Source organism: Ylistrum balloti, unplaced genomic scaffold, assembly GCF_031769215.1.
Source record: "Ylistrum balloti isolate Yb309-2 unplaced genomic scaffold, AGI_CSIRO_Ybal_v1 Utg370066, whole genome shotgun sequence".
In the NCBI taxonomy this organism is placed as follows: domain Eukaryota; kingdom Metazoa; phylum Mollusca; class Bivalvia; order Pectinida; family Pectinidae; genus Ylistrum; species Ylistrum balloti.
In genome coordinates, this window is record NW_026782111.1 from 1,743,598 (window position 1) to 1,764,355 (window position 20,758).

A 20,758-nucleotide genomic window follows, 5' to 3' on the forward strand; every position below is an offset into this window, starting at 1 on the left:
GCGTAAAAATCGCCTAACCTCTGTAGAGAACTGACACGTCAGATTATATATATACAGGTATATATGTTTGACCTTTTGACCTTCATGTATATATGGTTAACCACCTCGACCTGTTTTTCTCCTTTTTAAGCGCAATTCAGTAACATTGAACATGCCAATATGCCAATTAATTTCTTTAAAGGCAGCAAAAACAGGTGTGTTTGATTATATAGTATATATAAATACTGTTTATATAGTTTGACCTTCACCTCTATAGAAAACTGATCCCTCGGATCATATATTTACATGTATATATGGTTAACCTTCACCTCTATAGAAAACTGACCCCCTCGGATCATATATTTACATGTATATACGGTTAACCTTCACCTCTAAAGAAAACTGACCCCTCGGATCATATATTTACATGTATATACGGTTAACCTTCACCTCTATAGAAAACTGACCCCTTAGATTATATAGATACAGGTATATATGACTTGACCTTCACCTCTGTAGAGAACTGACACGTCAGATTATATATATACAGGTATATATGACTTGACCTTCACCACAATAGAAAACTGATCCCTCGGATCATATATTTACATGTATATATGGTTAACTTTCACCTCTATAGAGAACTGACACCTCAAATCAAATATATACCTGTGTATATGATTTGACCTTCATCTCTATAGAAAACTGACCCCTAAGATTATATATATACAGGTATATATGGTTTGACATTCACCTCTACTGACCCCTAAGATTATATATATACTGACCCCTGGGATTATATATCATATATTTACATGAAGTTCACCTCTACAGAAAACTGACCCCTAAGATTATATATATACGGTTAACCTTCACCTCTATAGAAAACTGACCCCTAAGATTATATATAGATACAGGTATATCTGGTTTGAAGTTCACCTCTATAAAACACTGACCCCTAAGATTATATATAGATACAGGTATATCTGGTTTGAAGTTCACCTCTATAGAAAACTGACCCCTAAGATTATATATATACAGGTATATCTGGTTTGAAGTTCACCTCTATAGAAAACTGACCCCTAAGATTATATATATACAGGTATATCTGGTTTGAAGTTCACCTCTATAGAAAACTGACCCCTAAGATTATATATATACAGGTATATCTGGTTTGACCTTCACCTCTATAAAACACTGACCCCTAAGATAATCTTTAATCTAAGGAAAATTCCCGATGAGGGACTCTAGTTCTTTTCATAGTGTTTCTCTTCCGACTGCAACATAAAAGATATTTCCAAATCCGCTGTAATCTGAAATACTGTTTTTTTTTTTTTAATTTATTTATTTATTTATATTTTAAGATTGATTTCATTTTTCCTTCTGATCACAAGCTACAATGTACATAACCTATACGGAAACAAGCTCAAAATTAATTTCATAATTACTGTAAGTTGCAATGAAATGTGAACACTCTTGATATTTAAAATAAAAGTGAGAATTTACAATTATGTATTATAACTATACGAAACTTACCTCCTGATTACGAAGTAAATGACAGCTGATGCAAAAGCGACTCCAAATACAATGCCGATGATGATTCCGGCTATCTTTCCTCCACTCAGAGAGGAGCCACTGTTCTGTGTCCGTTTCGCTGCAAAAGAAGCATTCTAAAATATAAATATAAACTTGTATACTTAAAATATCAATATTTCACATTTTAAACAATGCTGATTTGGATGGCATTTACTACTTCGTTAAGCTTATTCGTAAGTTCATTTTTGGTCTTAACAGAATCTAGAAGAGGCAGAAGAGAATAGTTTTGGAGCATATATTGTTCTCCTTTTATTTTTCACGGAAAGGACGATAATTTTTTATTATTTTTTTTTATTAACTAATTCATTTATTTATTTGTCTATTTGTTCACGGTAACCTTATTTATTAGATTTTCTTCCATTCTTAAAAAACAATTAAAAAAACCCGAGAATAACCGAAAATCTTTGCAATAATAAGAAAAATAAATCGATTATTTAATAGTTACAGAAAAGACACATTTCAACAATTTCTCAACAGAAATGTATGTAACTTAAGTAAAAGAAAATCGCCATTTAAGGCTGTTGTTTATATGTATAATCATGAAATCTCCATTTTTTATAACTGTAACTAGTATAAAGTCTTAAAATCCTGTTATGAACCGATTTACAAATTCAAAGTTAAAATTCCACCGGAAGTAAAGGTTGTGAACGGATGTGACACTCGGAAAGACCGGAAAAAAGTAAAAGAAAATTATAGATAATAACTCACCAATATTACACTGATCACCCTGCCAACCGGAAATGCAGCCATCAACGCATGACCCATCTGTCCGCTCACAAATGTTATTGAGACAGTTATTTCCACACGTGAAATTGCACGTTAACCCAAAGTGACCAGCAAGGCAGCCATCTTGACATGAACCGGAAGTGAAATCACATACAGTCATATTGTTAGTATCCGGTTGGCAATTTCGACATTCCTCTTCGCATGTCAGTCCGTAATAACCGGAAGCACAACCGTTCGAACAATATCCGGAAAATTTTTCACATTTCTTAAAACCAGTTGAATGGAAACAATTACCACAATTTTTCATACAAAGTTGTCCAAAACTTCCGTGGTAACATGACCCATGAAATGGGAAATATGTATTCTTTTCGTATTCATTAACACAGTCGGGACATGGAATGCTACAGTTAGCGCCTCTAAATCCGACACCGCTGAATCCCGTGATACACATAAGACACATCCCAGTATCTTGGTCACAAACGTAACAATTCTCTGAACATTTCTTCTCGCAATATCTTCCATGTTTTCCCGGCATGCATCCTGTTTCGCAATCTTTCGTCTGACTACACGTCACGTCTAAACATCCGTGACATCTGGTATCACAGGTTTCCCCATAGTAACCAAGTTTACACTCTAAACAAAAAAAAAAAAAACTCGTTTTAAACTGATTTAAACAGGACAATGATATGAATTGAGATTGATATGTTGTTACATTTTATACAGGTGTCTATCAGACTATAGGCCCCATGTCACCTGTAAGATTATTATACCCCATAAACTACCTCACTCTGGAGCTCCATCAACTGTCAAGCTTACCACTATCTACTGGTAGAGCGACAAGGCTGGAAGTGATTCTAGAAGAAACACAATAATTGAACTGAAAAAACTGGCAGGGAGCATGGGACCATATACAACATATACATTTTTTGTATATCCTGCGAAAGACCTGCATCACTATTAATGTGACTATTCAAAAAAATGTATTATCTTTTTTCATCTTTTTCGATTATGGACATGTTATTGGCGATTGGAATGCATGGTGTAAGTATTAATCTAAAAATACACTTCTTAAGAGTGAAATTTATAAACGTATCGTTCATTTACATATATATATATATATATATATATATATATATATATCATAGGCGGTTTGCTTATACAGACACACAAACACGTATACAAGATTTAATTAGATAGTAAGGACGATTTGAACAAGAAATGTGATATTGTAAAAAATGTATATATAGAGTTGAAGTCTACGACCATTAACAGTTTAAGTAATCTTGGAAATGATATACATGGGAGTATTTTTCGTCACAACAGCAAGTAAAGTTTCAAGTTGGACTGTCTTGATAAGATATCCTTTTTACCTGAACAAGCCCCTGTTTGCCTGTCGCAGCTTTTGGTTAGACAGTTTGTCGGGCAGCTGGAGAAACAGTACTCGCCATACGTCCCATCCGCACATTTATGACAATTTCCGGTATCCCGGTTACATCCGTCTGCACTACAAAACGATGGACAGTCAATCAAACACCTTTCTGTGTAATATCCCGGCACGCATCCTTTAGTGCAGTTTCCGTCATTATTGTTGCACTTTCCGTCGATGCAATTTTCATTGCATTCCCCGTCACAAAAGTTTAAGGTAGAATGAAAGTAGCCGTCAACACATGGGCCGAAACACTCACCGGTAGTGGTGTTGCAGTTTCGGTTCAAGCAATGATCACATGGAACACAGCCTCCGTGAGAAACGATGTGATATCCTTCCGCACATCCGCTACAATATGCATCGTGCTGTTGCGGTGTTTTGTATGTTAGACACTTTTTACAGTGTGGAAAATTTACGCTGCATTGTATATCACATGTAGGAGTGACCCAATCGTCTTGACATCCCTGTTCGCATTCTCCAGTGTCAAGGTCACATGACCCATTGCAGTGCGTACTACATTGCGTATCACATGTCGGTCCGTGGTAATCAGCAAGACAACCGTATGTGCATGTACCGTTGACCCCATCACAGCTTCCGTTGCAATGGTCACTGCACGGACAACATCCGGAATCCTGCGTGAACCAGGATTCCTTTTTACACTTCAGACATTTATAACTACCAGATTCTCTTTGGGCGCACTCGGACCGACGACATGCGCAAATAGGCCCATAATTTTCATCCCAGCCATTACACATTCCAGGACAACTTTTTCCATCACGCGAACATTTTTCGCAATTGCTTGGACATCGTTTTTCGCATCTATCTCCATAATAACCGTCGATGCATGCAATACAAGTGCTGTTATCAACACAAAGGGCACAGTTTCCAAAACACGGCATTGAACAATCGTCCCCGTACCAGCCTTCTGCGCAAGTACATGCCCCAGTAAGCTGATCGCAGGTGTTATCTTTACAGTGAGCTGGACACGATCCGTTACAGTCTCGTCCTGTAAATCCCGGCAAACACTGGTAACAAAGAGGTATTCCGCCTTCATTTGAGCATCTATCACAGTTAGCAATTATACAACGTTCCTTACACGATAAACCTGTGTAGCCAGGCTTGCACCTGATGCAACTTCCGGACATCTGTATACAGCTCGGGCCGCCAAAGGGATTGTAGCAGTTTACAAAACACGTTTTGTTACAACTTTCTGTGCCCCAGAAGTTCGATTTGCACCCATAAATGCACTCTCCTGTTGCGGCGTCACATCCTTTGTCGCAATGTACAGGACATTTCTGATCACACCTATCTCCGAACCAAAAGGGATAGCAACCAAAACACGATCCTGATTGTCGGCACCCCGAATAACAATTTTCTGGACAAGTTTCATTGCAGTTTTCCCCATAAAAGCCTTTCGCGCAGGAGTTACAGACCCCTGTTGTTCTGTTGCAGCCATAACGACAATTTGTTGTACAATTCAAGCCACATTCTTCGCCGAAGAACCCACTTACGCACGTGCCGTTGCAGATGTCAGTGTTATTAAAGCAGTTCCCATCGCAATTGGGACATGACTGATCTACAACATCGAAAACAAATGAAAACATTGAAGATTGCCGGAAAAGAATATCGGTTTGCACGCACTTAATAAGGTCAGTCTAAAGGAGAAACATCCTGAAAAGCTGTTTTTATCAAGAGCTGCATTTCACTAAAACGTATACAGAGGTTGACAACGAGCTACCAGGTTTAATTTCCATCTCGGATGAATGACAATGTGAATAGCAAATTGACGCCAGTCCGAATATATTCTAACTTTCTATCGATTTTATTAACCAGTCGAAATAAAAGCGTGATAAAAAAAGGGATACTAGCGATATGCAACTTGGTTTGCATTCAAATCTTCATTTTCACACGAATACTGCACACGGATGGAGGGAATATTATGGAGTACATTGGATAGCATAAAGACATCAAACTGCTAATAAGAATTTTCGATGTAAGATATTAATATTTCCATATATATTGAGGCCTATAACTCGTCAGAAATAAACTCCTGACTAAAAACTGTACACCTGACTGAGATATGTACTCCTGAGATATGCACACCTGAGTGAGAAGATACGCCTGACTGAGATATGAACACCTGACTGAGATATATACTCCTGAGATATGTACAACTGAGTGAGAAATGTACGCCTGACTGAGATATGAACACCTGACTGAGATATATACTCCTGTGATATGTACAACTGAGTGAGAAATGTACACCTGACTGAGATATGTACTCCTGAGATATGTACACCTGAGTGAGAAATGTACACCTGACTGAGATATGTACACCTAGCTGTGATATGAACACCTGACTGAGATATGTACACCTGAATGAGATATGTACACCTGACTAAAAGCTGAACACCTGACTGAGATATGTACTCCTGAGTTAGAAATGTACACCTGACTGAGATATGAACAACTGATTAAGATAAATATACCGGACTAGGTAATGTATACCTAACTGAGAAATGTGCACCTGACTTAGATATGTACACCTGACTTTGATATGTACACCTGACTGAGATATGTACACCTGACTGAGATATGTACACCTGACTGAGATATGTACACCAGACTAAAAACTGAACACCTGACTGAGATATGTACTACTGACTGAAAAATGTACACCTGACTGAGATATGTACACCTGAGTGAGAAATGTACACCTGACTGAGATATGTACACCTAGCTGTGATATGAACACCTGACTGAGATATGTACACCTGAATGAGATATGTACACCTGACTAAAAACTGAACACCTGACTGAGATATGTACTCCTGAGTTAGAAATGTACACCTGACTGAGATATGAACAACTGATTAAGATAAATATACCGGACTAGGTAATGTATACCTAACTGAGATATGTACTCCTGATTGAGATATGAACTCCTGACTTTGATATGTACACCTGACTGAGATATGTACACCTGACTGAGATATGTTCTCCTGACTGAGATATGTACACCTGAATGAGATATGTACACCAGACTAAAAACTGAACACCTGACTGAGATATGTACTACTGACTGAAAAATGTACACCTGACTGAGAAATGTACACCTGACTGAGATATGTACAACTGATTAAGATAAATATACCGGACTAGGTAATGTATATCTAACTGAGAAATATACTCCTGACTGAGATATGTACACATGACTGAAATATGAACACCTGACTAAAAACTGAACACCTGACTGAGATATGTACTCCTGACTAAGATATATACTCCTGACTGAGATATGTACACCTGACTGAGATATATACTCCTGACTGAGATATGTACTCCTGACTAAGATATATACTCCTGACTGAGATATGTACACCTGACTGAGATATATACTCCTGAGATATCTACACCTGAGTGAGAAATGTACACCTGACTGAGATATGTACACCTGACTGAGATATGTACACCTGACTGAGATATGTACACCTGACTGAGATATGTACACCTGACTGAGATATGTACACCTGACTGAGAAATGTACACCTGATTGAGATATGTATACCTGACTGAGATATGTACACCTGACTGAGATATGTACACATGACTGAAATATGAACACCTGACTAAAAACTGAACACCTGACTGAGATATGTACTCCTGACTAAGATATATACTCCTGAGATATGTACAACTGACTGAGATATGTACACCTGACTGAGATATATACTCTTGAAATGTGTACACCTGAGTGAGAAATGTACACCTGACTGAGATATAAACACCTGACTGAGATATGTACTCCTGACTTAGATATGTATACCTGACTGAGATATGTACAAATGACTGAGATATGTACACCTGACTGAGATATGACGACCTGACTGAGATATGTATACCTGACTGAGATATGTACACCTGACTGAGATATGTACACCTGACTGAGAAATGTACACCTGACTGAGATATGTACACCTGACTGAGATATGTACATCTGACTGAGAAATGTACACCTGATTGAGATTTGTACGTCTGACTGAGATATGTACACCTGACTGGATTAAAATGGAATAAAAAAAAATTAATGATAAGAACATTTAAAATATTCTACGTAAAAACTAAAGTAACCCTATTTGAGGCACATCTAAGTTGGACCATAATGTATCACTAAATGACGTCGTTCAGACGTGTATGCCATTCAGTAATCACAAGATATAATATTCATACAGAATATTAATAATAGTCCTACGACTATAGATGACATACAACTGTAAGCAGAAGCAAAGAGCTACTCGAGTTACTTCCCTTTGTTTATGGAAAGAAGGGGTTTTTTTTGGGGGGGGGGATGGGGTTGGGTTGTAAAGAACTTTGTCTTTTTGATGTCCGCTGTCTAAAGGAAAACAATATCCTGTATTTCAGGGTTCTCGAATTTACCTTTCCACATATATCGACGAGATCGATTATCAAACTAAAGGGTTCTCGTTTCAAGGTCACAGGGGTCCAAAGTACTGTATTCGAATTTCAAAGTTCTACTCAACAACCAAAATATACAGTCAAGGGAATGAACCGTAAAAAGAGTAGTGGTTTGAAATAAGAGTGAAGAGACAATGTTCTAATTCAATCGCCTGTTCCACATCATCAAAATTAATGTGGAAATTAGGTCCAATTCTTACACGCTTCCTGCGGGGCTAGGGAAGGCTGGTTTGTTTTTATATCGCCTACTGTCCTGTTAACATATATGGTCATTTAAGTTCGGACAGAGCAGATAATACGTCACCGTTTCTGATTCGGATGAAAAGTTTGAACTGAAATATTTATGTTAAACTCGTGCATCTTCAATATCAATATCGAATGTTACCTAGTAAGTCATCCTGTTGTAATGTCGTGTCCTCCGGGGGATTCAGGCTCGACTGACAGCAGCTCAGGGTGAACACTGAAGCACTCACAATTAGCAAAAATAGCAAAATCCTTCCAAACTCCATGACTGAATCGGCGTTTCAGGTAAATATCTTTCAAGTGTACAAACAGGTACATAGATACTGTGTACGTATATCTATATACAACCACAGCCTACCACTGATAAAGATATATCTTCTCATTTCATATATACCAGGGACACGGGTGTTCTCCTATTCTATGTGAAAAATTTTCCATGTATTTAATCATGCCCATTTGAGTCATATTTTCAACATATGATATTTCAAAATACAAGGTTGTGAAATATAACAGTATCTGTCTTTGTGACTCTGAATGATAGACTACCGAGCGGACAACGGAATGGTACTAGGATCTCTTTCGGAAGAGCAATATTTACATAAGAAAATATGCAGATGATAGGAAACGTTTAGTTTAAACAATATTTTATTCAATGTTTAACATTTAGATATACATATAATTCAAATCTTAACTAAGAGGATTTGGTAACAAGCTTAAAGCTTATGTAAAACCATCTCCTAAAATGTTATACCATTCACATATGACAGAGTGGTCCAACTAAAAAGGAATGCTGGTGGCAGCTATAAAATTACAATCCGAGTACTGATCATGTGTTTGAACTGTAGTCGCGTGCAAATTAGATATGAGTTGTTTTTAATTCCCTATATTACCTCTGAACTGAATAGTGCAGAGAGTATAGAATATTATAACATATAACATAACATTTGGTATAATTAAGCATAGATACATAGTAAGTACAATAATAAAGTATATAGGTACTTAATAAGATAGTTGTACATGCACATGGAGAAACCGACCTTATAATGTGGAAAGCATAATGATAAACTGGTATTAATACATTTGAGTAAGTAAAATATTGTGCAAGATATGCACTGTAATGATAATTTTGTAGGCCCACATCACACAGGGGTTGGGGATACCCCTACCAGCAAGGTGTTGCAGGCTCTCAATTTTTTCACAAAAAATATAAATACATTATGCCATGCACATATATCATCATTTTAAAGCCCAATTGATGCATGCATTGGGTATAGTCATATTTGCAATTTGTAAGAATATAAGTGTAGTACACTATACAACATCATTATGCAATATAAGTTTGTAGGCTCACAGCACACAGGGGTTGGGGATAGCCCTACCAGCAAGGTGTTGCAGGCCCACAATTTTCACAAAAGATGTAAATACATTATGCCATGCACATATATCATAATTTAAAGCCTAGTTGACCCATACATTGGTTATAGTAATATTTGCCATTTGTAAGAATGTAAATATGGTACAATATGGCGACATAGCACTCATAAAAAATAATAGGTACAGTATTTGTAGTGAAGGTAAATCATTATAAGTATATAATATGTCCATACTAAGGGCAAGTATATTATATTAATTAGGGACTAAATTTCATATTACTGATACATGTAAGTACTTTGCGGATACCGTTAAAGTACGTATATGTTACGTTGGTAAATAATGCGTGAATGGATATCTACATTCAACTAAAGACAAATATAGTATTTCTACGCAGTTGAGAGCGAGTATGGGTAAGTAATTTATGATTACATCGGTAAGAGGTACAAGGTTTGCAATGAAAGTACATCGTGACCAAGTGATTGAGAACGAGATTGTTGTTAGAGTAAGCACAGTCAAGTTATTTTTACTAATGGAAATGGAAACGATCATGCAAATCGTTCACTTTTCATTATATATTCTTGAACAGCTGATACGATTTCCTCGTTTTGCTGTAGAGTTAAATCGGGATTTCCCCAGAGTAGACATTCAGTATTTAAATCATAATTGAGTGCCCAAATGTATTGTTCTCTTATGTTTGTGTATTTTTCACAAGCAAGTAAATAATGAAAGTTGTCTTCAATATAACCGCATGTACAAAAAGGATCGTCGCTAATGTTTTTCTCAAAGAGGTGTGCTTTTAAGCTGCTACATAGTAGTCTAAGTCTCGAATGGTATATTTGGGCTGTTCTGTTTCCATAGGATCGGTAACTAGGCGATATAAAGATAATGTTTAAGGACAGACACAGAGGGGTTTTCTCGTATAGTGGTAGGTAGATTGTTCCACAAATGGACAGTAGAAGGAAGGAAGGAGTGTTTGTAGAAACTGGTATTAGTTTTAATGGTAGATAAATGATTCGATTGTCTAGTTCTCATATTATGTATTTCGGAATTTCTCCGTGGAAGTATATTAGAAAGAGAAGACGGAGTATGGTTATAGACCATGTTGTGGAGCTTGATAATCTTATGTTTTTTCCTGCGTTCTGCTAATGTGTCCCAACATGTATCTTTATATAACAATTCTATACTTACCAATTTTGTTGCTCCAGTAACAATCCGTGCTGATTCCTTGTGAATAGATTCTAGTTTATTAATAAAGACAATTGGCAAAGAATCCCAAACAACATCAGCATATTCAAGGATCGGCAAAATATATGAGAAATATATACGTTCTAACGTGCTACGGTCAAGAACAAATTTGAGCTTCCTTAGGGCAGATAACCTTTTGGACGCCTTCAAGATAATACCGTCAACATGATTAGTCCAACTTAAACCTTCATTGATATATACACCTAGATGTTTGTGTGTTATTACTTGACTGATATTTGTGTTATCCATACTAAGTTGTGGAAGGATAGATTTTAAAGATTTCCTACTGATTAGTAACGACTCTGTTTTATTTGCATTTAACGTAACTAGCCATTGATTAGCCCAAGCATGAATATTACATAAGTCATTATTTAATACGTTGGCTGAGTTAATAGCGTTGTCTACTACGAGATAGAGGGTAGTGTCATCTGCAAATAATTTTATAATACTAGCAATGTCAGAAACTATATCATTGATAAAAATCAGAAACAATAAGGGTCCTAAAATAGAGCCCTGTGGAACCCCAGCTTTAATTGTACCATAGTTTGAAAATTCACCGTTTACCAAAACTCGCTGTTTCCTATCAGAAAGATAACTTTTGAACCACCCTAATAGCGTTCCCCTTATGCCTGCTTTGTTTAATTTATAAAGGAGACCCTTATGCCACACCCTATCAAAAGCTTTACTTATATCTAGGAAAATAACCTGCACCTCCTTCCCACAATCTAAAGCTTTACCAATATCATTTGTAATAGTCAATAGTTGATTTATAGCAGAATCACCTCTTCTAAAACCCGACTGGTGTTCGGTGAAAAAAGAAGAGTCTCGTAGAAAATTATACACATGTTTAAAAACACACCTTTCCATAACCTTTCCTATTATACTAATAAGGGAAATCGGTCTATAATTTGAAACTACACTAGGGTCGTCTTTTTTAAATATAGGAATAACATTAGCCATTTTCCACATTTCGGGATATGATTGATTCGACAGTGATTTGTTAAAAAGACTACAAAGAGGCCCAATTAACTGACGTTTACCTTCTTTTAAAAATTTCCCACTTATTAGGAAACGTTTCAGAAAACAACTCGTGTATGAATTAAAGTATTTTCAACGTGTCCCACAGATTTTTCTTCACTGTAATAATTTATAATAATTCGGTCCGTTTCCGTCCTGTGTTTGTAAGCTGTCTGTTCGAATTAGATTATGTGAGTATGTGTGTAAACATTCCGATAAAACGGGGAGATAGAGTCACCCACATAACGGACAGATAACATTCATAACTTCACGGTGTTGTTTCCCAATAGCTTAGGAATGTGGGCTTGAACATATGTGAAAAAATGTGTTCGACGTTTGGCATAGAGAGAATTTTTTTACTTAATTATTTCAATTTTATTTTCGTTTATATATTTTTTTTATTCTTCCAATACCTGCCGTATAGCATCTTTACTGTTCTGTCCATTATTTCCAGAACAACAATAAAATAAAAATAAAAAAACTATTAGTATCTGAGTATTATTGTATCGTGTAATGTAATTTGTACTGATAAGACTTGTTTGTTTGAAGTTTAAAAGCGGTTTACCTATGCTTTTTTCAATTAATGGTCTTACATAGGAATTCCAATTTTCTAAACTTTGGTTTGTCTAGATCAGGGTTCAAAAACCGTAACTCACTTCAATAGGGCTGACGTTTGAGATAATACAAGTGATCCTACCTCCTCTGTCAGAGCGATGGGGACAACGAGTACAATTTTTACTCCCGCTTGCAGGCCAATGTCAACACTGTTCAGGTGGCTAGTGTCGGCATTGTTCGGAAATCTACCATGATAGCTTTAAGTCAGAAACTGAATTCTGAGGAACGTCCTCCCCACCCATTCAAAACTGTGGTATTTTTATTTATGCAGTGTGGTATTTGCGTTTGTGGTTGTAGCCTCCTTGAAATAGCTGACTGCCGTAGTGAACAAGATACGGGAGGAGCACCACATACAGTCCATTGAGGCTAAGTGCATACAAGCACAGACCGGTCCGTAGTCGAAGAATTTTGATGAGATCAAACCAAACAACAAACAACAGATCTTCACCTGTGCTTGGAAAATCCGATGCTTTGAACTCTCGCTTCACATGCAATGAATCTATACATAACACAAACGAAAAAGAATTTTAAAAATATTAAATTTTAATTACCAATCTCTCATTACACAAAGGTACACAAAATGGCAATATTGCGCTCTGTTGTATTCAATACAAAAAATATTGAAAGGTGTTGATACACACGTTTCTAGGCTCAGCTGGTCATAACTTTTTGCCTGAAAATCCTCAAAAGAATCAATTGAACACAGACAAATATCAAAACGTCACATGATGACATACATATATACTAAATTATTATCTATTACAGCAGTATAGTATTATCTATTACAGTAGTATAGTATTATCTATTACAGTAGTATAGTATTATCTATTACAGCAGTATAGTATTATCTATTACAGTAGTATAGTATTATCTATTACAGTAGTATAGTATTATCTATTACAGTAGTATAGTATTATCTATTACAGTAGTATAGTATTATCTATTACAGTAGTATAGTATTATCTATTACAGTAGTATAGTATTATCTATTACAGAGAGACAATATCAAGAAGATAAAATAGCTGTGTGCAAAAAGTTTGGAAAGCACGGAACCTCTCTTTAATCCTCAAAATATATTATCTGCAAAGCATTAATCACGTTTAGATAAATAAAAAATCCTACTTTATAGTGCTATCACACTGAAGCATACAGCCAGAAGTTCCCCAGCAGAACAATGAGATGGAGATTTATATAGGTTGGGAATGTAGAACTGAAACACTGTGAAGTATAGCCTGCTCCAGATGACTAATTTGGAGATTAGAAAATAACGATGTGATTCTTTCCACACAATATTGATACATAAAATTATCCAAATAAACAATACAAGACGTACATGGCATGCTACTACATATGCTATCATGAACACGCTTACCCTTCCCGAACAGATGGTCTTATTCTCCTTGTACTTTTTCCTGACATCTCCACCCCTCTCTTCCCATTGTTTTGTTATTTTATCCTGGTTTCATCGAATTTGAGTTGCGTTAAGATTACATTCACATGTCGAATTCATTGGAATTTTTTTTGTTTTTTTTTTTTGTTTTTTTTTGTTTTTTTTTTTGTGTGTGTTTTTAAAAAAATTTTTTTTTTTTGCTTTTTTTTTGTTCGTTACAGGATAAATACAGAATACCCAACAAATGCAAATGCTTCTATATACAAGCATTTAAAATTCTTTCTGTGTATAGTAGTTTCACAGAAATATTTTAGCCAGAACATCCCAAATTCTTTAAAAAAGGAAATGACAAAAACAACGACCAAAAGATTAAATGTGATTATTATGCAACGTATACGTAAATGGGAAAAATCCACTAGTTAATAAAATGGGGAAATATACACCAAAGTTCTTTTCACAAAATGACAGCTGTAAAAAAAACATTTTTCATGCACAGAAACGACTATGACATCAAGAAACTCTTATTTGCAAAGTTTAATCCAGAGATAAACATCATCCGTTAATTGATACACTAAACCTATTTTGTACGAAAAAGATGAAGAAGTTTGTTGTCCTAGAGTATATTATAATGTATAGAGATATATTAATTTATAACCTAAACAACTTGTAAGTAATTTTTTGGAATTTAAAGATCGGTTTCCGCGTACTATCGTAGTTACTCTTATTCGTCTTGGATATGCATTAATGCCATTTGATTGAATATACATGCATATCAATTTGACTCTGTAAGGTAAATCTCCCAGTAATGAAATGGACAAGGGGAAAAGAAAACATTCATATATATAATTTGAGACAGATACATTCAGTATTTACAAGAATTAGCATGACAAACATTAATTGTCAAAATCCAAAATGGCCATCTGTTGGCCATCTTGTCAAAAGGAGCAATGTACAACTAGGGATCAAGGTAAACCTATATCTTAAGTCTGGGAATCTTTTGAACATTTCCAGATATAGCAATTATAAACTATTATTGTCGAAATCCAAAATAGTCGTCTGTCGGCCATGTTGTTTTTCGGATCAGTCGTAATATGGATAATGCACAACTAGGCACCAATGGGGATTACACTTAAAATTTGGATAAGGTACAAATACTACTTCGCAAGAATGCCAAAAACGAGAATTTATTCAAGGATAGATGGACGACTGACCGCGGACGCAGGACATTTTGAACAACCCACCATCTGATGATGCCGAGTTAAAAATACCGTGAATGTCCCTTTAACGAGATCTGATATTGGCTGAAGTTGATCTCGTTTTCTCCGAGTCCGATCTCTGTTTTGTAGAGCAAATATCACGATAAAATCTAGTCACACGATTATTACACGAAAAGCTAAGTGTCACAAATATTCCCTGTAGACTTGAAATGTTTTCAGACAATATCAAAAGGATTTCTGACTGAACAAACATGGCAAAGATACTGAAAATCCAACTTAAACCCATCATGGAGGAAATTTTGATTAAAAGGACTGTTGATGATTGGCTAGCTTCAGTACTGCTAGATATTGATGTACTTTGTATGTAATGAACAATCAAAACAAACAAAACCACGTTACCGCACAGAAAAAAAAATATGGGAATTACAAAAGACAAGAGTAAAACGTACGTATGTGTAATAAAACAAATATCTCCCCCATACCATGTTTCCATTGGCGATAGAAAAATATTAGATAGTTTTGTCCCTAAAACAATAGAAACATTTAGTACGAAACCAACAAAACAATACTGAAAAGTTTTCCAAAATCTTTCCGATCTGGGAATGGTTTTCAGACTTCTTATTTCGGAGTTTAGACGAAACGAACAAAGAAACATGAATATAAATGTACCAACCCATATAAAATGATGAAACACGCCAATCCACTCACACCAAGCACTCCCAACTGTGATGTGAGAAATTAACACGAAACTGATCTGCGCAAATACTAAGTACGTCATCAATAGAAACAGAAGCTCCGATTTGCCCTGTCGTATGACCGGGATAACACAATACTGTATCAAGGAATATATGAGAGATGCTATTGATAAACTTGTGCATGTCGTATTGGCAATGTATCTGTAATATACCAAGGTTTGATCATTTTCCTTTATAAATTTATATTTCGATAAAAATATTTCAACACAGATAAAGTAATTGCCGGTATTGAAGAAAACGTCCATTGATTCAATTGTCGTTTCATTTAGATAAAAGTCTTGCCTATATACTGTGTTACTGTTATTAGGAATATTACTATCTAAGTAAGGATTTTCAGTGTGTTTCGTTTGAGGGTATACCCTAACTGCCGGACATGGCAGGCTACTTACATGCGGAAACTGATGCAATACATATTGGGGATTTTTGAGCGAGATGTTACATTCACAAAATGATTTCATGACGTCATCGACATGATTAAATAAAATACCATTGGAGAAATTTTGCTGATAGTTTCTTATCAAATTAGTAACCACTAATCGTTTGTGTTCAAAAGATACATTACTACTAAGTTTTTCCTGAAGAATATATTGAACTTGAATTAAGGAACAAGGTTTCAAAGAGGTCACGTGATATCCTTTTATGAATTTTGTCCAGAATTGCATGTACACTAAGTCGGACATTGTAAGTGTTATACTGTCTAAACCTTTGGCAATTTTTTCTAATACGGTATCAATAAAATGGTTGAATGTAAAGTCACGGTCGATTACAGCGTTAGATTCAAACAAAAGATCCAGCGGTATGCCTCTCGTCTTGTACCTAATGGCAGTACACCTGCCTCCATCTGCCTCCATGTCCGTAGGACAGAACAGGGTCCGACATCCAACCTGATAGACAAAAAACAAAAAAGCAAAATATACAAAATCCTATCCGTTCACCTTATGTTTGTACCCTTCTCATTTAATGGGGAATTAATATGAGATTAATAGGGGGCGTCACAGGTCAAATTTATCAAACAAGTTTGACTATTTTACATGGTAGCGTGGAGAATTCTAGTCTTTTCTAGTCGTATAAGCTATTAATACCTCGAATGATTGCTTTATTTTTAATCTAAGTCTACGTTCATTGTAGGTAACCAAAATTATTTTTAATTTCAAAGCCTTGTGAAATTGCAATATCTTTACACACAAAACGTTATCCTTTATAAACATTTCTAGGACATAAGATGTTTAAAAAGTCAATGTGTATATTTTAACACATACACTGCAAGTCTTACCTTATCTGATAGAAATATTTCCATTTCGTTACAAGGTGTCTTTTTTTCATGTTTAATGAATAAGGAAGAAACATCGACGAGACTGCTAATTGTAGTGGCGACAGCCTCTGATTTTTCCACAGATGGCAGCAAGCACAACACCATTCCTCTCTTCAGAGAATAGATCGAATAAAGATCATCATCTTTGAAGCATTGCCAGTTCCTGAAAACTTTTGTTTTCATCACATGACTAAACGAAAACGGACTTAGAACCCGGTTTTCACAAGACGTAATTTTAACTTCGTTTAGGACACTCCATAGCATGTACTTCAACTCTCGAAAACAATATCTTACAAAGATATCCTTTGAAGGCTCAAATCGGTATTTACATTCAGTATTGTTCAATTTCAACATAATTGCATCTTTTAGTGACGCAGAAAATGGAGAGTCATCTAACGTAGCGTGGTTATTACAGGTTATGTTCAATAGCCATGGAACCCAGTCATGAACGTTATGACATAAGGCACAATGTCGGTTTAGGAAATTTATATTTGTATTGATGTCGTGCACGGGTATCAGGTCCAGGAATTCTATGACGGTCTTCTGTTCGCATTTATATTTTACGATTTTGTCTCCTTTCCATGACGTTGGGCAAGCTGACACCATAAAAGCGCCCAATTTGCTAGGAGTCTTTTCCTTAAAAGATATCTGTTCACATCTAGTCTCCCTAAGGAACGGGAGTGGTGTTTTCTCTATATCATCAGCTAAAGTGATTTTTTCCAGTATTGTGTCTGCATCAAAACAGCAATCATCGTAGTATACACATAACGGATCGCAGTGGCAAGACAAAGCTAGACTGTGAGGACTTTTACACGAATGATACTTAGCGTGGCATGATTTATTAAAGGAAGAAAATGAGATGTCCATGTTCCATGTTGAATACGACATTGGTAATAGGAACAAGACGGTAACAAGTAGATATTCCGTTTTAAGAAAATAAAAGGTATTTTCCATATTTGTTTTCAACATTGATAAATGTATGTTAAAAGGCTAATTATACATTTCAATACAGAACTTTCGAGTATTTCTGTGAATTGTGTACCATACCGTGTGCTCCTAGAACCGATCTGGAATAGAAAAAATGCTTCATATTTATATCAATACAGCTCAACATAATGTTTTATCATCATGGTGTTTCAAATTGTCTTTTCTACATGACTTGCTTTTCTACCATTATTTGTACATTAAAAACACAAAGAACACATAAAAACGATTAATAATCATAAAATTTGGTGAATCGTAAAATCTACACTAACGAGCACTTATAAAATTCTTGATTACTTCAAATGTAGTTTCCTATAAAAACATCAATAAAACATATCAATTTTGGTCAGTTATCTCTCGATAGGACCGTGATTGTACCTTCTGCTTGTAAACTCATTCTCACTTAGTTTAATCATTTTTTTTTTCTTAAAAAATACTTTGTAATTGTTTATCCCGTAGATCCTTCTTTCACAGACTTGTAGGACATTTGACATGTACGATCAAATGCCAGGCCATGTCTAGTGGATTAAAGACGAAAAGGGTTGTTTATTAAAAAGACAAAATATGAAAAACAGTTCATCTATATTTAGTCGCCTCTTAAGATCATGCAACAAGAACAACAAGTACAATTCTTAAGTCTCGTTTCTTGGGGAGTGTCAGTAGCGCACTGGAGTCTGGAAGAATGGAAAAAGAATCCGAAAACTATTTCCCGAGAAATGCTTTCTTTTCATTGCAATTATACTTTAAAACGAAGACGAAGAAACCAATGGGTATACTAACTAGGATCAACATTGTCCTACTTTCTATCGCATAAGGAAAATAGGACATTATCCAGTGAGATCATTACGAAAAACATCAAGAAGATATTAACATTTCAACATAATTTAAGTCCAAATTCAAATTCCATAAAACTAGGGCAAATTATAAACAAAAGAAAGATTTACATGAATGCTCTTGAAAAAGTAAAGTATAAGAATAAGAGAAAGTGTTCCGGAAGAGTAAGCGTCTTCTGCTTCATCGACGACCCACGGCCATGTTTACCTTGGTCAATCCAAGTAAGTAATGTCACGTTTTCAAATAAGAACGAGGTATACAATAACGGAACCAACAGACACACTAACGAACATCAAACACATCCAGCACATATCGCACATTGAGATAGATCATTACTCAATGAGATCACTATGACGACAATAAAACTTTCCCAACCTGCATCTTTTGAAACCCTGTCTTACGAATTTGTCCGTCAACTGCCAATTCTTGCACCGAAATCGTGATAATGGGAACTGGCTCTTGAATATCAGATCAACTGCGACATGTACACACGAAGGTTGAGGATCCCGGAATATCATGAAAAGGAAAAATTCTCTCGGAACCTTGTGAATTTTCTCTGTCAATTATCGGCATCTTGAAGATATAGGTAGTTACTTTTATATTGACTGACTTCAAGATTCTTTCGTTTAAAATCGCATCTACACTCGTGACTAAATTGATAAGATCGGTTAGTTTTACTGGTTAGACCAACATGAATTCTTCGTTGATGAAATTACTTCTAAATGACAAATGTGATGTAATCTCGACGGATTAATTGTTGACAATATATAGGATTTTATTCCAGTATGACTTGTTTTTCTGAGAAATAATCATCATAAGAACGGATATCGGGGGAAAAAAGTATAGTGAAGTTATTGTTACAAAACATCGTGTAGGTGGTTCCTTGGATTTCATGATTAATTATTCTCAATGAATCACCGATGACCTGTTCCTTTTTAGTAAAAATCGAAATAAATTTGCTTTTTGTAGAGAGCCTAACGCAATTAATTTGTTGGCTGTTGACAATTTTAATATCGATTGTTGAGTCTAAATAAGTGCCATACTTTAGCTCCAGCTCCGTGTCTTCGTGTAAATCTTTCTTTTGTTCATGTTTTGCCCTGGTCTTACTGAATTTGAGTTTGGATTATGATGGTATTCTCATCTTGATATTATCGTGTTGTTTTTCCTTACGAAACTACAGAAAATACAAATATGCTGAAAAGTATCCGTTTTCGAGAATTACCCTATTACTTTAGTTTTGTGAATAACGGACGATTTGTAGATGTCCGATTTGTCTCATGATATTTGCAAGATTATATATGCAAAGAAAATACCGACAATATAGCAGAATCTGAAATCAAATACAAATTCAATAAAGATAGAGGACTATATCAGCACAAGACAAATATCTACAACAAGAGTCCCGAAACTGTACAAAGGCTGTAACACCAGGTATTCCGGAAAAGTAAGCTTCTTCTGCTTCATCGAAGACACCTGCCATGTAGTGGAAGTAAGAATACAAATATCCATCAAAGCATTGATTAGTTCAACCACGGACTTATATACACATATATGTGTATATAAGTCCGT

General features: G+C 35.5%; 1 protein-coding gene across 1 annotated transcript; it reads right to left on the reverse strand.

The window, feature by feature from the left end:
* Positions 1–1,195: 1,195 nt before the first annotated feature.
* LOC132549599 (multiple epidermal growth factor-like domains protein 6) lies at positions 1,196–17,476 on the reverse strand. The gene is made up of 6 exons (XM_060213541.1): positions 17,333–17,476; positions 16,754–16,943; positions 3,672–5,303; positions 2,284–2,934; positions 1,516–1,633; positions 1,196–1,256 (listed from the first exon to the last, which is right to left on the reverse strand). The coding sequence occupies exons 1-6, from the start codon at positions 17,474–17,476 to the stop codon at positions 1,196–1,198; spliced, it is 2,796 nt and encodes a 931-aa protein (XP_060069524.1).
* Between the last annotated feature and the right edge of the window lie 3,282 nt (positions 17,477–20,758).